General features: G+C 34.9%; 2 protein-coding genes across 2 annotated transcripts; one reads left to right on the top strand and one right to left on the bottom strand.

Moving 5' to 3' along the window:
• Positions 1–5,811: 5,811 nt before the first annotated feature.
• LOC111805849 (RING-H2 finger protein ATL13-like) lies at positions 5,812–7,306 on the bottom strand. The gene has a single exon (XM_023691099.1). It carries the CDS (start codon positions 7,255–7,257, stop codon positions 5,977–5,979), a length of 1,281 nt encoding a protein of 426 aa, XP_023546867.1. The 5' UTR covers positions 7,258–7,306; the 3' UTR covers positions 5,812–5,976.
• A 4,858-nt stretch (positions 7,307–12,164) lies between these two features.
• LOC111805945 (E3 ubiquitin-protein ligase XBAT32-like) lies at positions 12,165–17,051 on the top strand. The gene is made up of 10 exons (XM_023691248.1): positions 12,165–13,126; positions 13,327–13,386; positions 13,625–13,696; positions 13,781–13,938; positions 14,032–14,192; positions 14,826–14,884; positions 14,971–15,017; positions 15,344–15,487; positions 16,206–16,297; positions 16,389–17,051. The coding sequence occupies exons 1-10, from the start codon at positions 12,932–12,934 to the stop codon at positions 16,871–16,873; spliced, it is 1,473 nt and encodes a 490-aa protein (XP_023547016.1). The 5' UTR covers positions 12,165–12,931; the 3' UTR covers positions 16,874–17,051.
• Positions 17,052–18,557: the final 1,506 nt, after the last annotated feature.

Here is an 18,557-nt window from a genome sequence, read left to right as displayed (position 1 = left end):
TATTGAAGGGTGTGAGAGGCGGGCTTATTGACTTTGGTCTTTTTAATATTTAGGATATGCTTCACTTCAATCTATTCTTTCAATTAAAAAAAATGTTATATTTGGCTAGGTAGGATTAAGGACTATAATTTAATTTTAAAACGACCCATTTATTTTTTATTTGAATGAACATATTAAAAATTACGGACTTCCACAATGATATGATAATGTACATTTGAAGGATAAGTTCAGATGATTTTTGGCCTCAAAACTATGAAGATGTATTCATTGCTTATAAAACCACGATCCTTTCCTAATAATCTTAGACAAGGCATGGTTTGGTTTGGTCTATTTTTTTTTTCTTGAAATTGATACGATATGAATCCAAACAGACCTACCCATTTCCAACTTTAAGAGTTTGTGAGTCATAATTTTTTTTTTTTTTTTTTCTAATTTGGGTTGGTTTGATTTTTTTGAAGAATTGAAAATTTGGTTTGATTGTACCCCCTCTTGAAATTGGACTTTTATAAAGTTGGTACAAATTTTAAAGATGTTATGAAAATTAAGAATATTTGACGTTTATCAACAGGGTTAGTTAAGGATGGTAATTTGTAAATTTTTTATGAATATAATATGTATTCAACAAGTAGATTTTCTAAATTTATATATTTTAAAAAATAATTTAGAAATTTTAAAAAATAAACGAGTTTTATGAGACTTTAGTTATGAATGTAACATATACTAAACAAGTAGAGTTTCTAAAAAAATATTTTTTTAATAAATGAACAACCCCAACCGAAAATAGAGTGTTGAGTTGTGAATTCTTCTTATCTTCGAGTCACCAACATGATCCAAAATTAAACTCTTGACCTATAATAAAGTAGAAAATCATGCTAGACGTAAACTTCACGACTTGATTAGTGAATGTCTTGATACACAATTTGTACGTTACTGCTATTTTTTGAAAAGTAATATTTTTGAAGATGCTGAGTATCTAATGGGGTGCGACAAACATGTACATAATAATTACAAACATACAACATACTTTGTGGAATTTGAATCTGGACAAGATAAATATTTCATACTGGAAGTTGGGGGATGAGAATTGACACTAAGTTAGTAGAGACAAGTCTCATACATTATAGTGCCTCATTAAATTATATGGATCGATTTGCTTATAATAATTATATCAATAAATGTAACTTATGTTATAGTCGATATATTTATTGTGAAAAGTTTAAATTAATATTTAGTATATTAAATAATTAAATATAAAAGAAAAATATTTAATTTAAAGTATTTAAATTAATATTTAAGACATTATAAAAATATATTTATAATATTTGATACATTAAATATTAAAATAATTGCGAAAAAAAAGACCAATCAAATTCGATTGAATTTGTTGATTTTTTTTTTGAAAATCTATTTATAAGTTCTTTTAATTTAGTTGTTTAGTTTAAGTTTAGAACCTACATGAATGCATATATCTCAACTTCGGTTTATGATCATTACCTCAACATCCTTATCAGTATAAAAGTGTGTTATTTTTACCTAAAAAGTAAAAGTGGCACGTGACTTTGTAACGACCCAGGCCCACCGTTAGTCGATATTGTCCTCTTTATGGTTTCGATCAAGGCTTTAAACGCGTCTTAAAGCCTTGAGGGGAAGTCCAAAGAGGACAATATCTGCTTATCTGGGCCGTTACAAATGGTATCAGAGCCAGACACCGGATTATATGCCGGTGAAGAGGCTGTTCTTCAAAGGGGGTAGACATGAGACGGTGCGCCAGTAAGAACGCTGAGCGCCGAAGGGATGTGGATTGTAATGTCCCACATTGGTTGGGAGGAGAACAAAATCTCATTTATAAGGGTATAGAAACCTTCCTTCTCCTAGCAGCATAGACATTTTAAACCCTTGAGGGGAAGCTCAAAAGGGAAAGCCCAAAGAGGACAATATCTTATAGCTGGGAACATAAAATAAAATCACATGTAATCATGTTTGGGATCTATCATTTCATAAGATATCATGACATGACCGACATGACCTTGTTCTCTACTTCCAGTCTGACCATAATTGAATGTGTAGTATTTCTCTACACGGTCGACGTATGTGCACATGAACCCCAAGCAAGCTCGTATACGTACCCTCTAAACCTGGTTTTTTGCTAGCATACACTTACGCTACCAAAATATACAATATTTGTATCTCTTTAGATATCGGGTTTTCACAATGCTACCAAAAGAATGACAATCATTTTCTCAACAAAGTTGGTGATTATTTTTCATAGTCAAATGTTCTCTACAATAACTTCAATTATATTTTTTAGCCCTATTTTTAAACGTGACTTTAATCATTACTATTAAGCTATGAATTTCTTTCGAGATTTAAATGAGTTGAATAACTTTCAAGATCACGGGCCCATAAAAATCTTTAAAACTAAATCATAAAGTTAAACGTATAGATCTCAAGCTAATTTAAATACAAAAATTTCTTGAACCATAATCGCCCGTCACCTCATATGTACTTTCTCGTGCTTGAAAAAGAAACATTTTGAAAAAAAAGTAGTTCTTGCCTAAAAAACCCAATAAGTAACTTTATTGTTGGAGTCGAGAAATGCAAATACAAACAACGTTCTAAGTTCCAGATAGGTTCATACCACTTTTATAATTTCTAAACCTTGTTAGGTGGCACCACTTTCGTATGTAAAGGGTATCAATCTTATTCTTAGTAACCTTGAAAGACGCAGAAAAAGAACGTACTAAATTTACACGTCATCTATACACCACGACTATCCTAATTTAAAATTTAAAATAATATTTAATTTGGTGCATTTATAAGTCTCCCTATATGGTTATGCCATGATTCTTCCCAATAAGTTTCGTGATAATAATTCACCTCCTCCTACCCTTTACCAACCACAATATTCAAACATGTTTTTGTGCACAATACTCCTTCTAACATTAAAATTCACAATTATTAGCCTTTATACAGTTTTGAATTTTATATCCATCCATCCTTATTGTCCTCCTTTCGGTCAAACGCATCCTACCACTTATTTAATAAAATTTTATGGACTTTTTTTCATAGTTGATGGAGGTACATTAATATCTTCGGTTAGAAACAAAGAATCTCGTAAAAGACATTTATGGTCTTACTTTAAACTTCTTTCAAAAATCATAAAAAATAAGTCACCATGATCGAAGACCAAGCGAAGGCCATGACACCATGGACACGCTCAAACATATGATGTGTGTCGAGCCAACCATGTCACAGTAATCGCCAATGCCCGTAGTCAATTCCAGCCTACTCCTCTTAGCTGCTTTAAGCAACTTAAACGATTTAAACGATTATGAAATTTTTTTGGTGGGGAATTCTAACAAGGAACGTAAAATTCATTAAGTCAATAGGAAAAGAGTGATATTGCTTGTAACGACCCATATTTAGGATTTGGATCAAGATTTTGAATCCAAATTGTCATGACTCACACCTAAGATTTGTCACAATTTAGTGCAACTTATTTTAGTTTGAATTAGTTATGGAATATATGATATTCATAATCTTCCAGAATATATTAGTTAGGAAATATATCTTAGATATCGTAATCAGTTGAATTTGAATAGTAGTATATTTTATTTTATTATCAGGATTTAGTCAGTTTATATTTTCTGTGTAGATATTATTTAGTATCTTGTATCCTATTTAAAGGTTGTGAAGATCAATGAAGATGGAACATTCGATCCCAATTCTTTTTCTTATTCTTAAATCGGTATTCTTTCGTTGAGTAATAATATTTTCATATCTATGCACACTTTTGAGTGGTAGATATTGCGTCAAGATTCACATCAGGATTTGAAATATGAATTCGGCACTCGATGACCCCAACATTTCTCTGCATTACTTGCAGCATGATCACATTATGTACTCCTCACTTCTAAGAGTGAAGACTATCCCCACATAGAAACACAAGTCATTCTAACATGTTTTGTCTTAACTCACATTCATCTTAGGAAAATTCACAAGAAGTCACTAACATGAAATTGCTCCAAGCAAAATACGTTTAACAATAGAGTTTTTATGATTAAGCCACCAAAAAAGGAAGGTGCACCTTGTTCGTATAGGTGGTAAGATCAATTCTTTTAAGCATTTTTTTAACCATCTTATCCTCATAATTGCTATTATTTAGACGTGGTCATTAGTTTATTCATGTACCCTTTACTCCCGTATCACATTGCTTAAGGATAGATATGAGTTAGGATTAAGAAATATTTAATTTTTTAACAAGGTCTTGATTACAAAACACACTTGATAAATCTTAAAGTAACAGTCTCTTAACTCAAATTTTGAAAGCTATGTTAAGTATATTTAATTCTGAATTATAGTTGACCATATATATAGGCACCCATGATAGATATCATATTTGTAAATATCGTGTATTCATTTATTATTCTTTCCATTTTCCTAGTAATTTATTTGATTCTCCAAGTGATTATAAATAGAGAATTTTCACACTTTTCTATTGTGTCGTCTCTACAGAATTATGAAGATGAACATGTTATATGTGGAAGAGATTTTGTGGGGTAGCGAATTGACCACTAAAGAAAGAAGTTGAAAAGAGGGCATGGAAGAAAATATCGGTATATACAATGACCCTCGGTTGCATATAGATACCACTTTTTAAATTGATCACTATGCCTAGACCATTGTAAAACTACTTAGCTTGTAGTTTGATTAACCATCATTTCTTTTAGTACTATGGCCTCAAACAATTTTACGCAAGCCATACAAACACGTATCAGATTGTTGATGAAATTCGAGCTCATCATAAACAATATTGTATCAAATTTTCTTTATGCTCCTACAGATTTACGTGATTTAAACTTGATAATACTTTTAAATTTAAGATATTTCAAAGGGAGTTTTTGTATATTTATTGTGTTGTAGAAAAGTTTGGTGGGATTAATAAAACCTAAAATTGGTCATTCCAACCGCTTTGAAATGGTCACTTTAACCATCACCACATTAATACCTCACAAAACTAAATTGAATGCAACAGCTACCCTTCCCCCTCTTATATTATTTTCTTCTGCCAATGGACCACCTTTACTCTCAATTCAAAATATTAACTTCATTAAAATATTTCAAACAATTTTGAGGGGTAGTCATATGATCCGATAATTCGACCAATTTGCTATAAATTTTGAGTTGGGTTTCATTTTTTTTTTTTTCGGTTTGGGTTGAGTTGAATTTTTTAAAAATTGAAAATTTGGTTCGGTCGTTAGGTTGACATTTTTTTTATCGGGTCAACCCGACCAACCGAAAGTAGAGTTACAGATTAAGAATATTTAACATTTGTAACCAATATTAGTGATGCAGCTTGACTTATAAGTATTTGATATTTGAAATTTATGAGATTTTAGTTATTAATGTAACATATATTAAGACTCTTTAGGTTACCATCCCAACAAACCCGAAATTTTGGGGTAGTACAAGAAAAATTTTCAATCCAGCATAAAAAAAAAAAGTTATTATTCTAAATTTAAATAAACAACAAAATTAATAATCTTTAAAAGTGTGCTCATAGCTCAACCCCAAATCTTAAAAAAAGATGGAAATGTATTGAAATGTTGAGTTTAGTGGAACAAATTTAAGAATTTAAAGCTTATATCTCATTTATTCAAAATAATATAATTCAAACAATATAAGGTAGCAGCTGCTTTTATGGTAAAATTATGATTCTCCATTCATATAGGTTACCGAACTTTCAATTTCCATAAACAATTTAAAATCCAAAATTTATTTATCAAATAATTATCCAAATATCCCCAAATCTTCTCCCTATCCCAACATATATGGAATTTTGGTTCTAAATTGCCCAAAAATGGTCATGTTTTTGTTCTTTTTGGTACTAAAAAATTCATCGTCCATGAACAATTCTGAACACATTTAATGGAGAAAAATGGAGAAAACTAAATTCAACCCAACAGAAATGGAAAATCATGAGTTTGAATCATAATCGTTGGGTGTAGAACATGAATGAACAATCCTATTGTTGTTCTTCCCCATCAGCCACTGTAATGTTCTTCTCACAAACGACGGTCGATTCTCAATAAATTCCGAGCTGTTTCTTCTTTGATTCTCTTCATCCATCGTTCCCATCCCATTTTCCGATCTGGGTCGGTTCCAATTTGCCGGAAAATGAAATGAAAATGCCCTTCTTGCTAAATCAGTCACCGGCAATCCGGTACCGGCGCCGACGACCTTCGCTTCAAAGCTCTCCTTCGAGCTCCCAAGGCGGAAACTCTCGACTCTCCGATTCGTTTCCATGAAATTGAACTCTCGTCTCGATTCGCCATCGCATTCTGACATTGCCGCTCGAGTTCCCGGCGTTAATGGCAGATTCTTCTTCTTTATCGCTTGTTTCCTCGCCGCGCGTTTCCTGATCGGAACTTGCAGAGAGGAATTCTCGTCCATTACATACCCAAATGAACCCATTGAAAAACATCTCCTTGAATCCACATTGCCATTGTTGCTACTCCCTTCTCCATATCTCTCCAAGCTTTTGAATTTTCCCAATTTTATCTGAACCACCGTCTCCGCCGCCGCTGCCGGAGGTTCCTCTGGTTTCAGTTCATCAAAATTGGAATTTCCAAGAAAACCCAGAAAGGAACCGGTGTGAACTTCCCCAATTTCTCTCGAGCTGTTACTTGCAGATTCAAGAACCTCAACAAGTGGGGACGTGAATCCGCCATTAATGGCGGCGAAATCTGAAATCAAGCTCGCACGGCAGAGAGGGCAAGTGGAATGTGTCAACAGCCAAGTGTCGATGCAGTCCATATGAAAGGCATGGCTACATTTGGTCAACAATCGGAGCTTATCGTTTGGCTGAAATTCACAGAGACAAACAGAGCAATCAAATGGGTCTACTTTCAAACCGATTATGGCTTTGTAGACAAAAACAGGGAGGGTGTCGATGAAGGATTGGTCCACTCCGGCGTCGTGGAGATCGAAAAGCTGCCGTAATTGGCCTTGGAAGGCGGAGGTATCGCCGTCGCCGACGGCTATATCTTCCGGGTCTGTTCTGTTTTGAGGCCTGAGAAATAATCGGAGAAGGAGATGGAGGAGGCTGGAGAAGAAGAAGACTATGGCGAGGATGATTATGGCTAAGAGAATTGTGGGACTCACTTCTTTGTCTATACGAAAACCCCCGTCCGATGTGGTCTCCGGCGGCGGCGGCGGCGGAGGAAGTGCAGAAATGGGTTCAGAGAGAGCGGCCATGGATGAATCTTTAGAAGCTTGAAGGACCCATTTGGAGAAAGAAGATGAAATTAAAATATTAGGTTGAAGAAGAGGAAGAGAAATAAATGATGCCAGATTGACAGATAACAACAAATACATCAATCATAGAAAGAAAATTATAAGAAAATCAATTAACATCATAAACAAATCTTGCTTAATTAGACCGTTTGATTTGAATGAGATACTTTAATCTTCATACTTTAATGTATTCTATGTTTGTAAATGGTGTCATTTTTTAGCTTTCTCTTCCGTGCTTCCTCTCAATGTTTTCAAAATGAGTCGAGGTTTTCACATTCTTAAAATGTTTCGTTTTCCTCTCCAACCGATGTGAGATCTCGCACTATCTTGATCTTTAATGAATTTAGTACTTATATTTGCTCCATGATCAATCATTTTGATTGATGAAAAATCAACTCAATCGTAGGTCGAGTCTTTGAATTTCTTTCTGTATAGCTCTTATTGCACCAGATGTTTAATACGATCAAGATCGAGATGAATTCTGTTCTAATTCAAATTGAGATGATTCATTTTAGGACTTAACATGGCAACCTCTGTCACGAACATGCAATTAATGTATAAAAACAAATTATAATAAGTAGAATGGTTTGGACAAAAGAATAAGGGAACTTTGGTTGACTTTTAAGGAACTAAAATACAACAAAGAAATTTGTGTATGAATATCAATGAAATTCTTTATTTACCTTCCAAAGATAAACAACAATGTCCTTTTCCTTATTTTAACCTCTCTTCTTCTGTCATATTCTTCTATGAAATATACGTTAGGACCAAGAATGGGATGGTCAAACATGTCCAAATTTTCGATATCTTTTTTTTGTGTTTATACTTCGATTAATCGATCTCTTGATAGTCGTTCATGATTCTTGTTGTTAATAAATGATCTTTAACGGTAACCAAAAGTGAATGTGATTGTAAATTAAATTACATGAAAAGAAATGTTTATAATGTTGCATCATGTTTTGAAATTGATGTTTTTTTAAATTGTGGGACTCCAGGTATATGCGTGATTCAAGAAAGTATGAAATACATTGTTTTCTTCTTTATGTGGCTCTTCTAGGATCCCTACCTTCATTTAGCATTTAGTTTAGCGTCGGTGCATATGAAATTGATACCGCTTTCCCATGAAAGAAGTGTGTTCCCAATGAGACCAAGGAATTACAAAAATGGTATAAGTCTGGTGGTTCATGTATGTACGAAGAGGTGCACATAAGACTATGTATATGGATGGTACGAGTCTTGTGGTTGCATTTTCCGACTCTAATAATGGGTTCATATAGTGAAAATTTTATATTACTTAGTCTTTTCCATAACATTTTTCTTTCAAGTAAGAATAATGAGATGCATGGTGTCACAATTGCACTCTTGTAGAAGCAAGAAGCAGAACAATGATGCAGTATTTGTTCCAAACGATGAACAAATTAGTCATGTGAAAATTGAATTTTACGAACAATCTTGACGTATTATCGAGTCTCGAATCACATTTGACATAAAATACTTTATAAAACATGAGTGAGGAAATGCATTGAATTTTTTTTTGAAAGAAAGTAACGTTATAGGCTAAAAGCGAATAAGCAATAATCACAACTTTAATAACATATAACCCGAGTATAAAAGTAATTGACAATTAGTCACATCTCCTATAGTACATTTTGGGGCTTTTTAGCACATGTAGGCGTAGACATGATTTGAGTGAACAATCATACACCCCCGTATTTACATGACCTACCTCCACATAAAAGCAAATAAAAGAGATTTGAAACGGGCATGCAATCATGGAAAACATGTCTTGGACAAACAAGACTAGGACTTCCGACACACGACCACAAACAACATGTCTTGGACAAGCATGATCGTATCAACGTTTGATGCAAGGTCATGAACATATGTTTTCGATATTTAGTAAAGATATAGTATAGTGGAGTTCAAACAATTATCCAACAAAACCTAATTATTTTAGGGAAGCAAAAAGAATATATAGAGCTTCAATGGTAAATGTGGCTTAAAATGGACCTTTAAATTCAAAATACAAAAATGATGTGTACTCCCTCTCCCTCTCATCTTTTACGAGGTCATGTTTGTCCTGCATTTACTTGTTTTGTCTACTTTGGATTCTCTCTTCCATCATTTTCTCTATGTTATATTATATACTAAATAAAAAAAACACATAATTTTGTTAAGGTTGTTGAGAAATCGATTGTTTTTTGTATTTCTATAGGTTGTTTTTTTTTTAATATGCCTAGGTTATTGTTATTTTTTATGTTAAAAAAAATTCTTTTAGTATGGACGTATTGAAAAATACTTTTAGACCAATCCAAAATTTTTGGTTGGAGACCCAAACAATTCGAGTAGAGTTGAATTGAATTGTAATCTTGTTCCGGATCGGTTAGGTTGACCCGACAAAAAACAAAAAAAAAAATTTCTAAAATTCGACCTAACTCAATTGAACATTTATGGTTTTTATGATTAGAGTTGAGTAGCTAAAACAATCTGAGTTATTGGTCACATGAACACTCTCATTTATTTATGGTTTTAAAATTAGAATGATATTAAAAATGAAAGTAATTCAAACATGATTCTCAAAAAGCTATTTGCAAAACAATAACAAAAACTATTTTTAATATTATTTTACAAAATAGAAAAAAAAAAAAATCTTGATTTGTTTTTATGGAAAATACCAAAACTACTCAAATTGATAATTATTGGGTTCTCCTTTCCCTAACATGATTTTGACGGGTTGATTTAACGTTGTAGTTTTGTTAAGATATAATATTTGAAAAATATATTAATTATGGAATATATCTTAAATATTATATCTGTATATTCTTTCTTTTATGATTTGATTTGTAGTATATTTTATTTTATTCTTAATATTTAATTAGTTTATATTTTTCTTATCGGTAGGTATTATTTGTTTGCTTGTATCTTATTTAAAGTTTATGAATATCAATGAGAATACACACTTCCATCTCAATTCTATTTCTCATTTTTTTCAAACTTCTCATTTTTAACAAGTTTGAAAGATAAATTTATTAAAAATTATTGATGGGAGTGGTACATGAATGAACTTAGACCACATTTGAATAAGAGCGATCTTGAAATAGAATGACTAAGAAAGACTTAAAAAATAAGTCACTATCCATATCAACCAGGTACACCTTCCCTTTTAGTAGTTCAATCATACGAACTTCATAGATAGATACTAAATTTAAATTTCGAATCTTGGACATAGAGCGGTACAATGGGTTGAATCCAGCCACCCAGTCCACACCTCAATACCAATCCCACCAGATGCTCAGCCCACAAAGCGCAGCCCATATGATCAGTAACTCAAAGCCCAGGCACTCGGGCCAACCCATGCAAGTGGCTCAAACAGACGTGCGGTATGGTCCAGCTCAATTCAGCTCAGCTCGACGCGGTTCAACGCATGCAGCTTCCAGCTGCTCGTGCGTCGTGTCAGCTTTGATCGGCCTTCAGTCAACTCTTGACTGCTTGGTCGGCTCGGTTCGATCATTCCAGCTGCGGTTCAGCCTATTTTAAGACAGTTTATAGGGCCTTTTCAACCGGTTCAAGTCGGTTAATTTACGTTTATTTAGGATAATTAAATGGTCGCAGATTTATAAACGAACTTTAAGATTAACTTTTCGAATGCTTTGAATGTTATAAATGAAATTGGACTATATCAGTAGCTGAACTTAAGTGATCGTCAGCTCGTGAAAGCTGGGAGGGTTGTATTAAGACCGCTATTTTTTTAAATTTTGCATTTTTCTTTAATAATTTCGGAAAAAAACTGAAAAACTAATCTTTTTCTCTTTAATTATAATTATATTATTGAAATGGTCAAATTTATAATTTCTTAATAAAAATGGATTTTAATTTAAGATTTTGATGTGAAAGCTTTGACAATAAAAAAGAAAAATAAATTAATGAAAGTTTTATTTTAATAAAAAAAAAAATAGGGAGTTTAATGATTTGCACGTTCACTATACATGGATTAAGCCATTTAAAAAAAAAAAAAAAAAAAAAAAAAAAAAAAAAAAAAAAAAAAAAAAAAAAAAAAANATTTTAAGCTAATTTCTCATCATTATCTTCATACTCTCCATTATATTTCTCTAATTTAAATTTACACTATAGTTTATGGAATTGATTACATTATAGTTAGGTTAATTGTATTTGATGAAATGTATAGTTGTTTATTAGTTGTATCATTTTCCAATAATTAGTTTCACATTGCTTGTATCATTTTTTAAAGATTTTAGCGGGTGGGACCCTCGTACATTTGATGGGGTATCTAAAGATCCAATGATAGCTAAAATGTAATAATCCAAGCCCACCGCTAGCATATATTGTCCGTTTTAACCCATTATGTATCGCCGTCAAGTTCATGATTTTAAAACGTGTCTATTAAAGAAAGGTTTTCACGTCCTTATAAGAAATGTTTCGTTCTCCTCTCTAACTAATGTGAGATCATGTTATTCGTCATGAAGGACATATTTCAGCTTATGAAATGTCCTAATGAATATCGAGTGAACTGTACCACATTCATGTTACAAAAGGACACACCATTGATTTTGTTGGATTAATAATTAAATACATTGAGAAAGGTTAGGTCTAATTTTAGATTGATTTTGCAGGATGGATGATGCATTTAAGTAGTTGCTAAAAATCATGAGTTTAGAGAAAAGAAAGAGATTGGTCCACTTTCATAAGGAGATTACATAGGGAGATCAGGAAATTTTCTAACTTTTATTGATTAAAGATTCGAACTTTTTTTTTTTCCAACAAAAAATTGAATTGGGATTGGGGAAGAAATGGAAGACAAGAACAAACAACCATCTAATATATTCACTCTCTAATTATCACCAATCATAATACACGTTCTTCCCTTCACAAACACCATTCTTGTATGCTTTTTCAAGTTTATATCAAGTAATCCTCAATTCTTTTGTATTGTAAAAAACTGTCAAAATACACGCCCTTCGTTTTTGGCCATTTTTCGTTACAACGTTCTTCGCCATCTTCACAAACCGTCACTCCTTCTTCAACCCCATTTCCCCCTTTTCTTCGTTTGGACTGATCTTATCCCGACAAGGGGGGTGGGGGGTGGGGGGTTCAACACCGATCGATTCGATTTCTAAACGCCCTTGTCGGATTTTCGTCCCTTCGATTCTTTTCTGCGTCCATTTCTTCAGGATTTGTATTACTTTTGGATAAAGCAGAAAAGAATCGGAGGTTACCACTACCATTTGGGGCTTTATTATTTCATAATCGTAAGTGGGTGTTTAAGTTTTCGATCATTTGATTCATATCTGAGTTGGGTTTTACCGATTGAATGCTATTGTTGAAGAATTTCGAAGTGGGGTTCGTCCATTTGAATCGAATTCGAAACTGGGTCTGTCTCGTTGGTGAAGAAATTGCAGTTTTGGGGTTTTCTCTGTTGTATTTTACTTTTTCTCTTCACTCTAGAGAATTATGTAAGGTTGTTTATATATTATTCCTGATTGATTGGTGGGAGTTAGGTTGTGTTTTGCTGTGAATTTGGATGGATTAGCTTGTAAATCCTTGGGTTTATTGTTGAACATACAAAACTTTAGATGAGATTATCAGCAGGTAGGTTGAGTGAAATCTTTGTGGGGAAATGAAATTTCTAAGCATTGTTGGGAATTCCTTTGGATGTTCTGCTTCTGGGGAACGTTTAGTCTCAGCTGCAAGAGATGGAGACTTGCAAGAAGCTAAGGCTCTGTTGGAATACAATCCTCGTTTGGTGAGGTATTCAACTTTTGGTGTCCGAAATTCCCCTCTCCATTACTCTGCAGCTCATGGCCACCATGAGGTATTTCACTTTTCTTCTTAACGGTTCAAGCTCACCTCTAGCCGATATTGTCCTCTTTGGACTTTCCCTCAAGATTTTTAAAACGGGTCTGCTAGGGAGAGGTTTCCACACCCTTATTAGAGGGTGTTTCGTTCTCCTCCCCAACCGATAATGTCTTTCATTAATGGTGACTCAACTTACTTCACTACCTGTTTATGCAGATTGTCTCTCTCCTGCTCGAATCTGGGGTCGAGATAAATCTACAGAATTACCGGGGTCAGGTACGAGAAATGTCGTTGTTTGTTGCTCTCTGTTTCCATTTCATTCATCCCTCAATGTGATGTTTATCCATCAATGAATACCAAAACTATGATAGGACTAGATCCTTTGTTATGTGTGAGCTATTGTTTCGTTTATACAACATATGAAGGTGGGAATTCGAACGTTTGACCTCAAGTTCACTATGTATGCATGATTGTGAAGAGTTTCAAAATTGAGAATGTCATTTTTCATCAACAGACTGCCTTGATGCAAGCTTGTCAGCACGGTCACTGGGAGGTTGTTCAGACCCTTATACTTTTTAATGCCAATGTGAGCTACCTCCCTCTGATTTCTTTATGAAGTAGTTTAAGGGACATATTGGATAATGTTGTCATGCATTTCATTGGAGATCAGATTCACAGATCGGATTATTTGAACGGAGGTACTGCTCTTCACTTGGCTGCTCTGAATGGTCATTCTCGGTGCATCCGACTTCTGCTTGCTGATTATGTACCCAGTACACCAAAATTTTGGACTAACAATGAAGAACCAGTTTCTAAGTTCGATTTTAGGTATCGTCGTTCGAATCTAATCCTAGTCGGTTATAAGTTTCTCTATTCTACTTCGTCAAGTCACTGATTCATTTCCTGCATCTCATCCATCAGTGTTGTTAAGGAGGTGGTTAACAGAACATCAGATGGAGGCATCACAGCGCTGCATATGGCAGCGCTAAACGGGCATGTTGGCAGTGTGCAATTACTTTTGGACTTAGGTGCCTCTGCTTCTCAGGTTACTGTAGAAGATGGAACCACCATCGATCTAATAGGTATGTCGCGTTTTCGTTCCTGTTTTTTGTTTCTCTTATGCAGTTCTTAGTGAAATTGAACAGTTTCTTTTCTTGTTTCTCATTACTGAAAAGCCTAATGTTGTTGAAGTATGTCATGTTCATTGGTTTTAACTGTGTTCTACCAGACTACTGAAGCGGAGATAATTCATTGCATGTTGTTACTGTCCTCGATCATGAAAATTGGTCTACTATGTACCTTGCTGTATCAAGTTACATGTTTGAGTTCAATAATGCGATTGTCAAACCTCTCTATGACATCTTGGATATAATATTTTAACCAATTAAATTATGCTCAAGCTGTTATCTCTATGACCTCTTCGGGGCCAGTGTTCTTGTTGGCATATCGCCTCGTGTCCATTCTCCTTCGAGGCCCAGCCTTCTCGCTGGCACATCGCTCAGTGTCTAGCTCTGATACCATTTGTAATTGTCCAACCCCTTTTGGGCTTCCCCTTAAGGTTTTTAAAACACGTTTGCTAGGGAAAGTTTTCACACCCTTAGAATGAATGCTTCGTTCTCCTCTCCAACCGATGTGGAATCTCACAATTAGTTTGTTGGAAGCTGAAAAAGATAGATTCTTGAAGTTTCTAACGATGATTATGTCGTCATATTTAGGAGCTGGAAGCACAGCACTTCATTACGCTGCATGCGGCGGGAGTGCCCAATGTTGTCAAGTAAGTCCGTGATTTAAAAACCATAGGAAATGATAAGATTTCGCAATTCGACCCATAAACATGGTTTCTGAATGTTTTGGTTCCAGATGTTGATAGCCAGGGGAGCCAGTCTTACTGCTCAAAATGCAAATGGGTATGTTTCTCTCAAGTATTTATGTTCAAATTCGTTACTTTCGACGTCGCTAAAGATCGAATCCTTTTAAGAACTGTGGACCTGTACTGTGTGGCTTATGCATCTTAATAGCAATCAGTTTCTGTGGTTGATATTCATTTCTATTCTTTGTCATTCTTATTCCTGATGAATAAACGGAGCTTCCATCTCTGGCTAGGTGGTAGAATCTAGGCTAACTAAGTTTGTCTATGATTTGCACACCCCGAGTTTAAAGTAATTTCATTTCTATTCAGCAACAATAAGACAGGGTAGCAGTGTAATATAATGTTACTCTTATCTTATTGAAGATGGACTCCCTTGATGGTTGCTCGTTCATGGCACCGAGACTGGCTCGAGGAAATTCTTAGCAAAGAACCAGAAGAAGCAGCCACAAATCTTGTCCCTTCACCATATTTGACCCTTCCCCTTATGAGCATTGTTAAAATTGCTAGGTGAGTCATTCTTGACAAAAATTATTAAAATAGCACAAATATGGTATAATAGACATGCCTTTGTTTTGATCTAGCTTAGTTATGGATGTAGTAGCTGATTTCAATATATCCAATAAGCTGTGTTTTTACTGTTCTTTTCCTCTTCAATTGATTGTGATTCATTAGAAATGTAACGGTCCATGCCCATCGCTAGCAGATATTGTCTTATTGTCTTATTTGGGCTTTCCTCAAGATTTTTAAAATGCGTATGCTTGTAAGAAGTTTCCACACCCTTATAGAGAATCCTTCGTTCTCCTCCCCAACCGATGTGAGATCTCACAATCCACCCCCCTTTTGGGGCCAGCGTTCTTGCTGGCACTTGTTCCCTTCTCCAATCGATGTGGGACCCCCCAATCCACTCCTTTCGGGCCCAACGTCCTTACTAGCACACCGCCTCGTGTTCACCCCCTTCGGGGCTCAGCCTCCTTGCAAGCATATCATTAGGTATCTGGCTCTAATACCATTTGTAACTGCTCAAACCCACCGCTAGTAGATATTGTTCTTTTTAGGTTTTTCCCTTTTAGGTTTTCTCTCAAGGTTTTTAAAATGCATGTGATAGGGAGAAATTTCCACACCCTTATATTTATAAAGAATGTTTCATTCTCCTCCCCAATCGATGTGGTATCTCACAAGAAAATTGTACAATGACTAACCTATGGACCGGTCGATGTTTTTTCAGAGAATGTGGATGGAGAAGTTGTGACTCGTTACTTGCAAGCCAAGATCCATGTGTTGTCTGTTTGGAAAGAGAATGCACTGTTGCTGCACAAGGTAACTTAGTTATGATAATTATCCTCATTTATGTCCTATTGTTAGCACCATATAATTCTCTAAGTTAAGCACATTATTTCAAACGTTGAAGGTTGTGATCATGAATTCTGCACAAGCTGTGCGCTATATCTCTGTTCTACAAACTGCACATCATCATGTTCCAATGGTCCACCCGGTTCGATTGCGTGCCCGCTCTGCCGAAATGGCATAGTTTCGTTCATTAAACTTCCCAAAACAAAGCCAATTGCCAAAGAGATAGCCAGAACAAGTTTGTCTCTATCATTCTGCACTTGTTCTAGTGAGGTACCTGAACCACCTCCCACATTAACCACCCCATTATGCAACCCTGAGTTCACTTGTTCCCAACTTTCCCCACCCGGAGCATCGTGTCAACCCCTCAGCTCTCAAAGGTTTCCTTCAATGATACTCAACTCCAATCTTTGTATGGGAGCTCCTCACAGTAGCAGCTCTTCCTTGATTCCTAGCAATGTTGACAGGAACACAAGGAACAATATTGAAGGTAGAAGTTCATGGTTTTCTGCCCTGAATCATGTAATGAATGGTTGCGGTTGCTGATAATTGTTTAAGGTGGAAACATTTTGTTTGAAATTAAATTTTTCTCACATTATTCTTTTGATTAGCCCTTCCATGTAAACGAAGAGAATGCTTGAGTTTTGGTGATACTCATAAATGGGTTGTAGATATCCAATTTAAAATTCAAAGATATTCAAAGAAAAGTTCAAAATTCTCCTCATTTTGTATGAACATGAAGAATATTTGTCTTTTACTGTCTAAGCTGCCCACAGTGGATTTGGGGCCCATGTTTTGCTTTGATAGAGAACAATATATTATTGAATTTGAATACAAATAAACCGATTACATATAGGAATCAAGCTAAAGTACACATTATATAATCGTGCTCGAGCCAGCTCAGGAGGAATAGAGAAGGTTGGTTAAGGTAGGAAGATTGGACAAAATGAACAAAACACTATACTACTAGTCACAACACGTGACACACAACAAGTCCTGCAAGGTCAAGAAAAAAGGAGTTAACGATATAAAAACTAATAAAATAAACATAAGACGTCAAAAGCTCAGGTGAGATATCGCCAAAATACGTTATATTGAAAGATGATTGAAGAGTTTGATGAGAAAGGGCCATGGGAGAAGTAGAAGAGGAGCAAAAATGGAAAAGAAAAGAGGAGAGGAAATGACAGACATGGGAGGAGGGATGAGATTGGGAAAGAATGAAGTGATGTAAAAATGCAAGAAGAGGGAAGGAAGATGCCATGGGCCATATGGAATTAGGGTTTATATAAAGAAGAAGGGAAAGAGAGAGAGAGAGAGAGAGAGAGAGAGAGAGAGAGAGAGAGAGAGAGAGAGAGAGAATGTGACATGACGAGCAAGAAGTATGATATGACTGTGTGTTATGTGTGTGTATCTTTTACCCTCTCAATCACGTAAATTTTGAAAAGAAATGAGCAAATGGTATACTGAAAGAGGAGCATGGGGACTTGTAGTTTTTAAGAACTTTCTCTGAAAGGGAACTTCTTACTTACTTTTAGTTTCATCAATGAATTATCAACACATCTCTCTCACCAATCACCACTTTAGAACACAACTATAATTCAGCAACTTCTCTCATTTTCCCAACAAAAAGTTATGAAATTCATTAGTTTTTACAAACTTTTGAGTTTAGTTTCAAATGGGTCCTGGTTGTTTTAATCTTTTAAGTTCCGATTTATGTGAAATTTCACGTCAACTAAAGAGGAGAACGAGTGTCAGCGAGAATACTGGTCTCAAAAGAAGGTGGATTGTGAGATCTCACATTGGTTGGAGGTGCGAACGGAACTTTTTTATAAGAGTGTGGAGACCTCTCCATAGCAGATACGTTTTAAAAATCTTGAAAGGAAGCTCGAAAGTGGAAGTCCAAAAAAGACGATATCTGTTAGCGGTGGGTTTGATAATGTGTACTAAAAGGTCGTTCAAGTGCACGAGTGACTTGAGTGAAAAATTTGAGATACGAACTATTGAACATACAAGTTTTACAAGATGGATGTCTAATTCAATGGAGCTACCCACATCTTATAAAATACCACGAGCAAATACCACGAGCAAAAGAGGTGATCGATCATGAGAACAAAAAGGGGTTGTCTTGAATGAACAGCAAAAAGCGTGGTGCATGAAGGGAAAAGGGGTGAGGTACAAGGAATATAAGTCCATTACTATTAAGTTATAATTATTGTGCAAAGAGGAACTG

Source organism: Cucurbita pepo, chromosome LG11 (genome assembly GCF_002806865.2).
Source record: "Cucurbita pepo subsp. pepo cultivar mu-cu-16 chromosome LG11, ASM280686v2, whole genome shotgun sequence".
Lineage (NCBI taxonomy): Eukaryota > Viridiplantae > Streptophyta > Magnoliopsida > Cucurbitales > Cucurbitaceae > Cucurbita > Cucurbita pepo.
This window is presented reverse-complemented; position numbering and strand designations above follow the sequence as displayed.

Coding starts and splice junctions, on each gene's coding strand:
- LOC111805849 (XM_023691099.1), bottom strand. CDS start 7,257: ATGGCCGCTCTCTCTGAACCCATTTCTGCACTTCCTCCGCCGCCGCCG.
- LOC111805945 (XM_023691248.1), top strand. CDS start 12,932: ATGAAATTTCTAAGCATTGTTGGGAATTCCTTTGGATGTTCTGCTTCT. Junction 15,018..15,343: donor ACTGCTCAAAATGCAAATGG/GTATGTTTCTCT, acceptor ATCTTATTGAAG/ATGGACTCCCTTGATGGTTG. Junction 15,488..16,205: donor AGCATTGTTAAAATTGCTAG/GTGAGTCATTCT, acceptor ATGTTTTTTCAG/AGAATGTGGATGGAGAAGTT.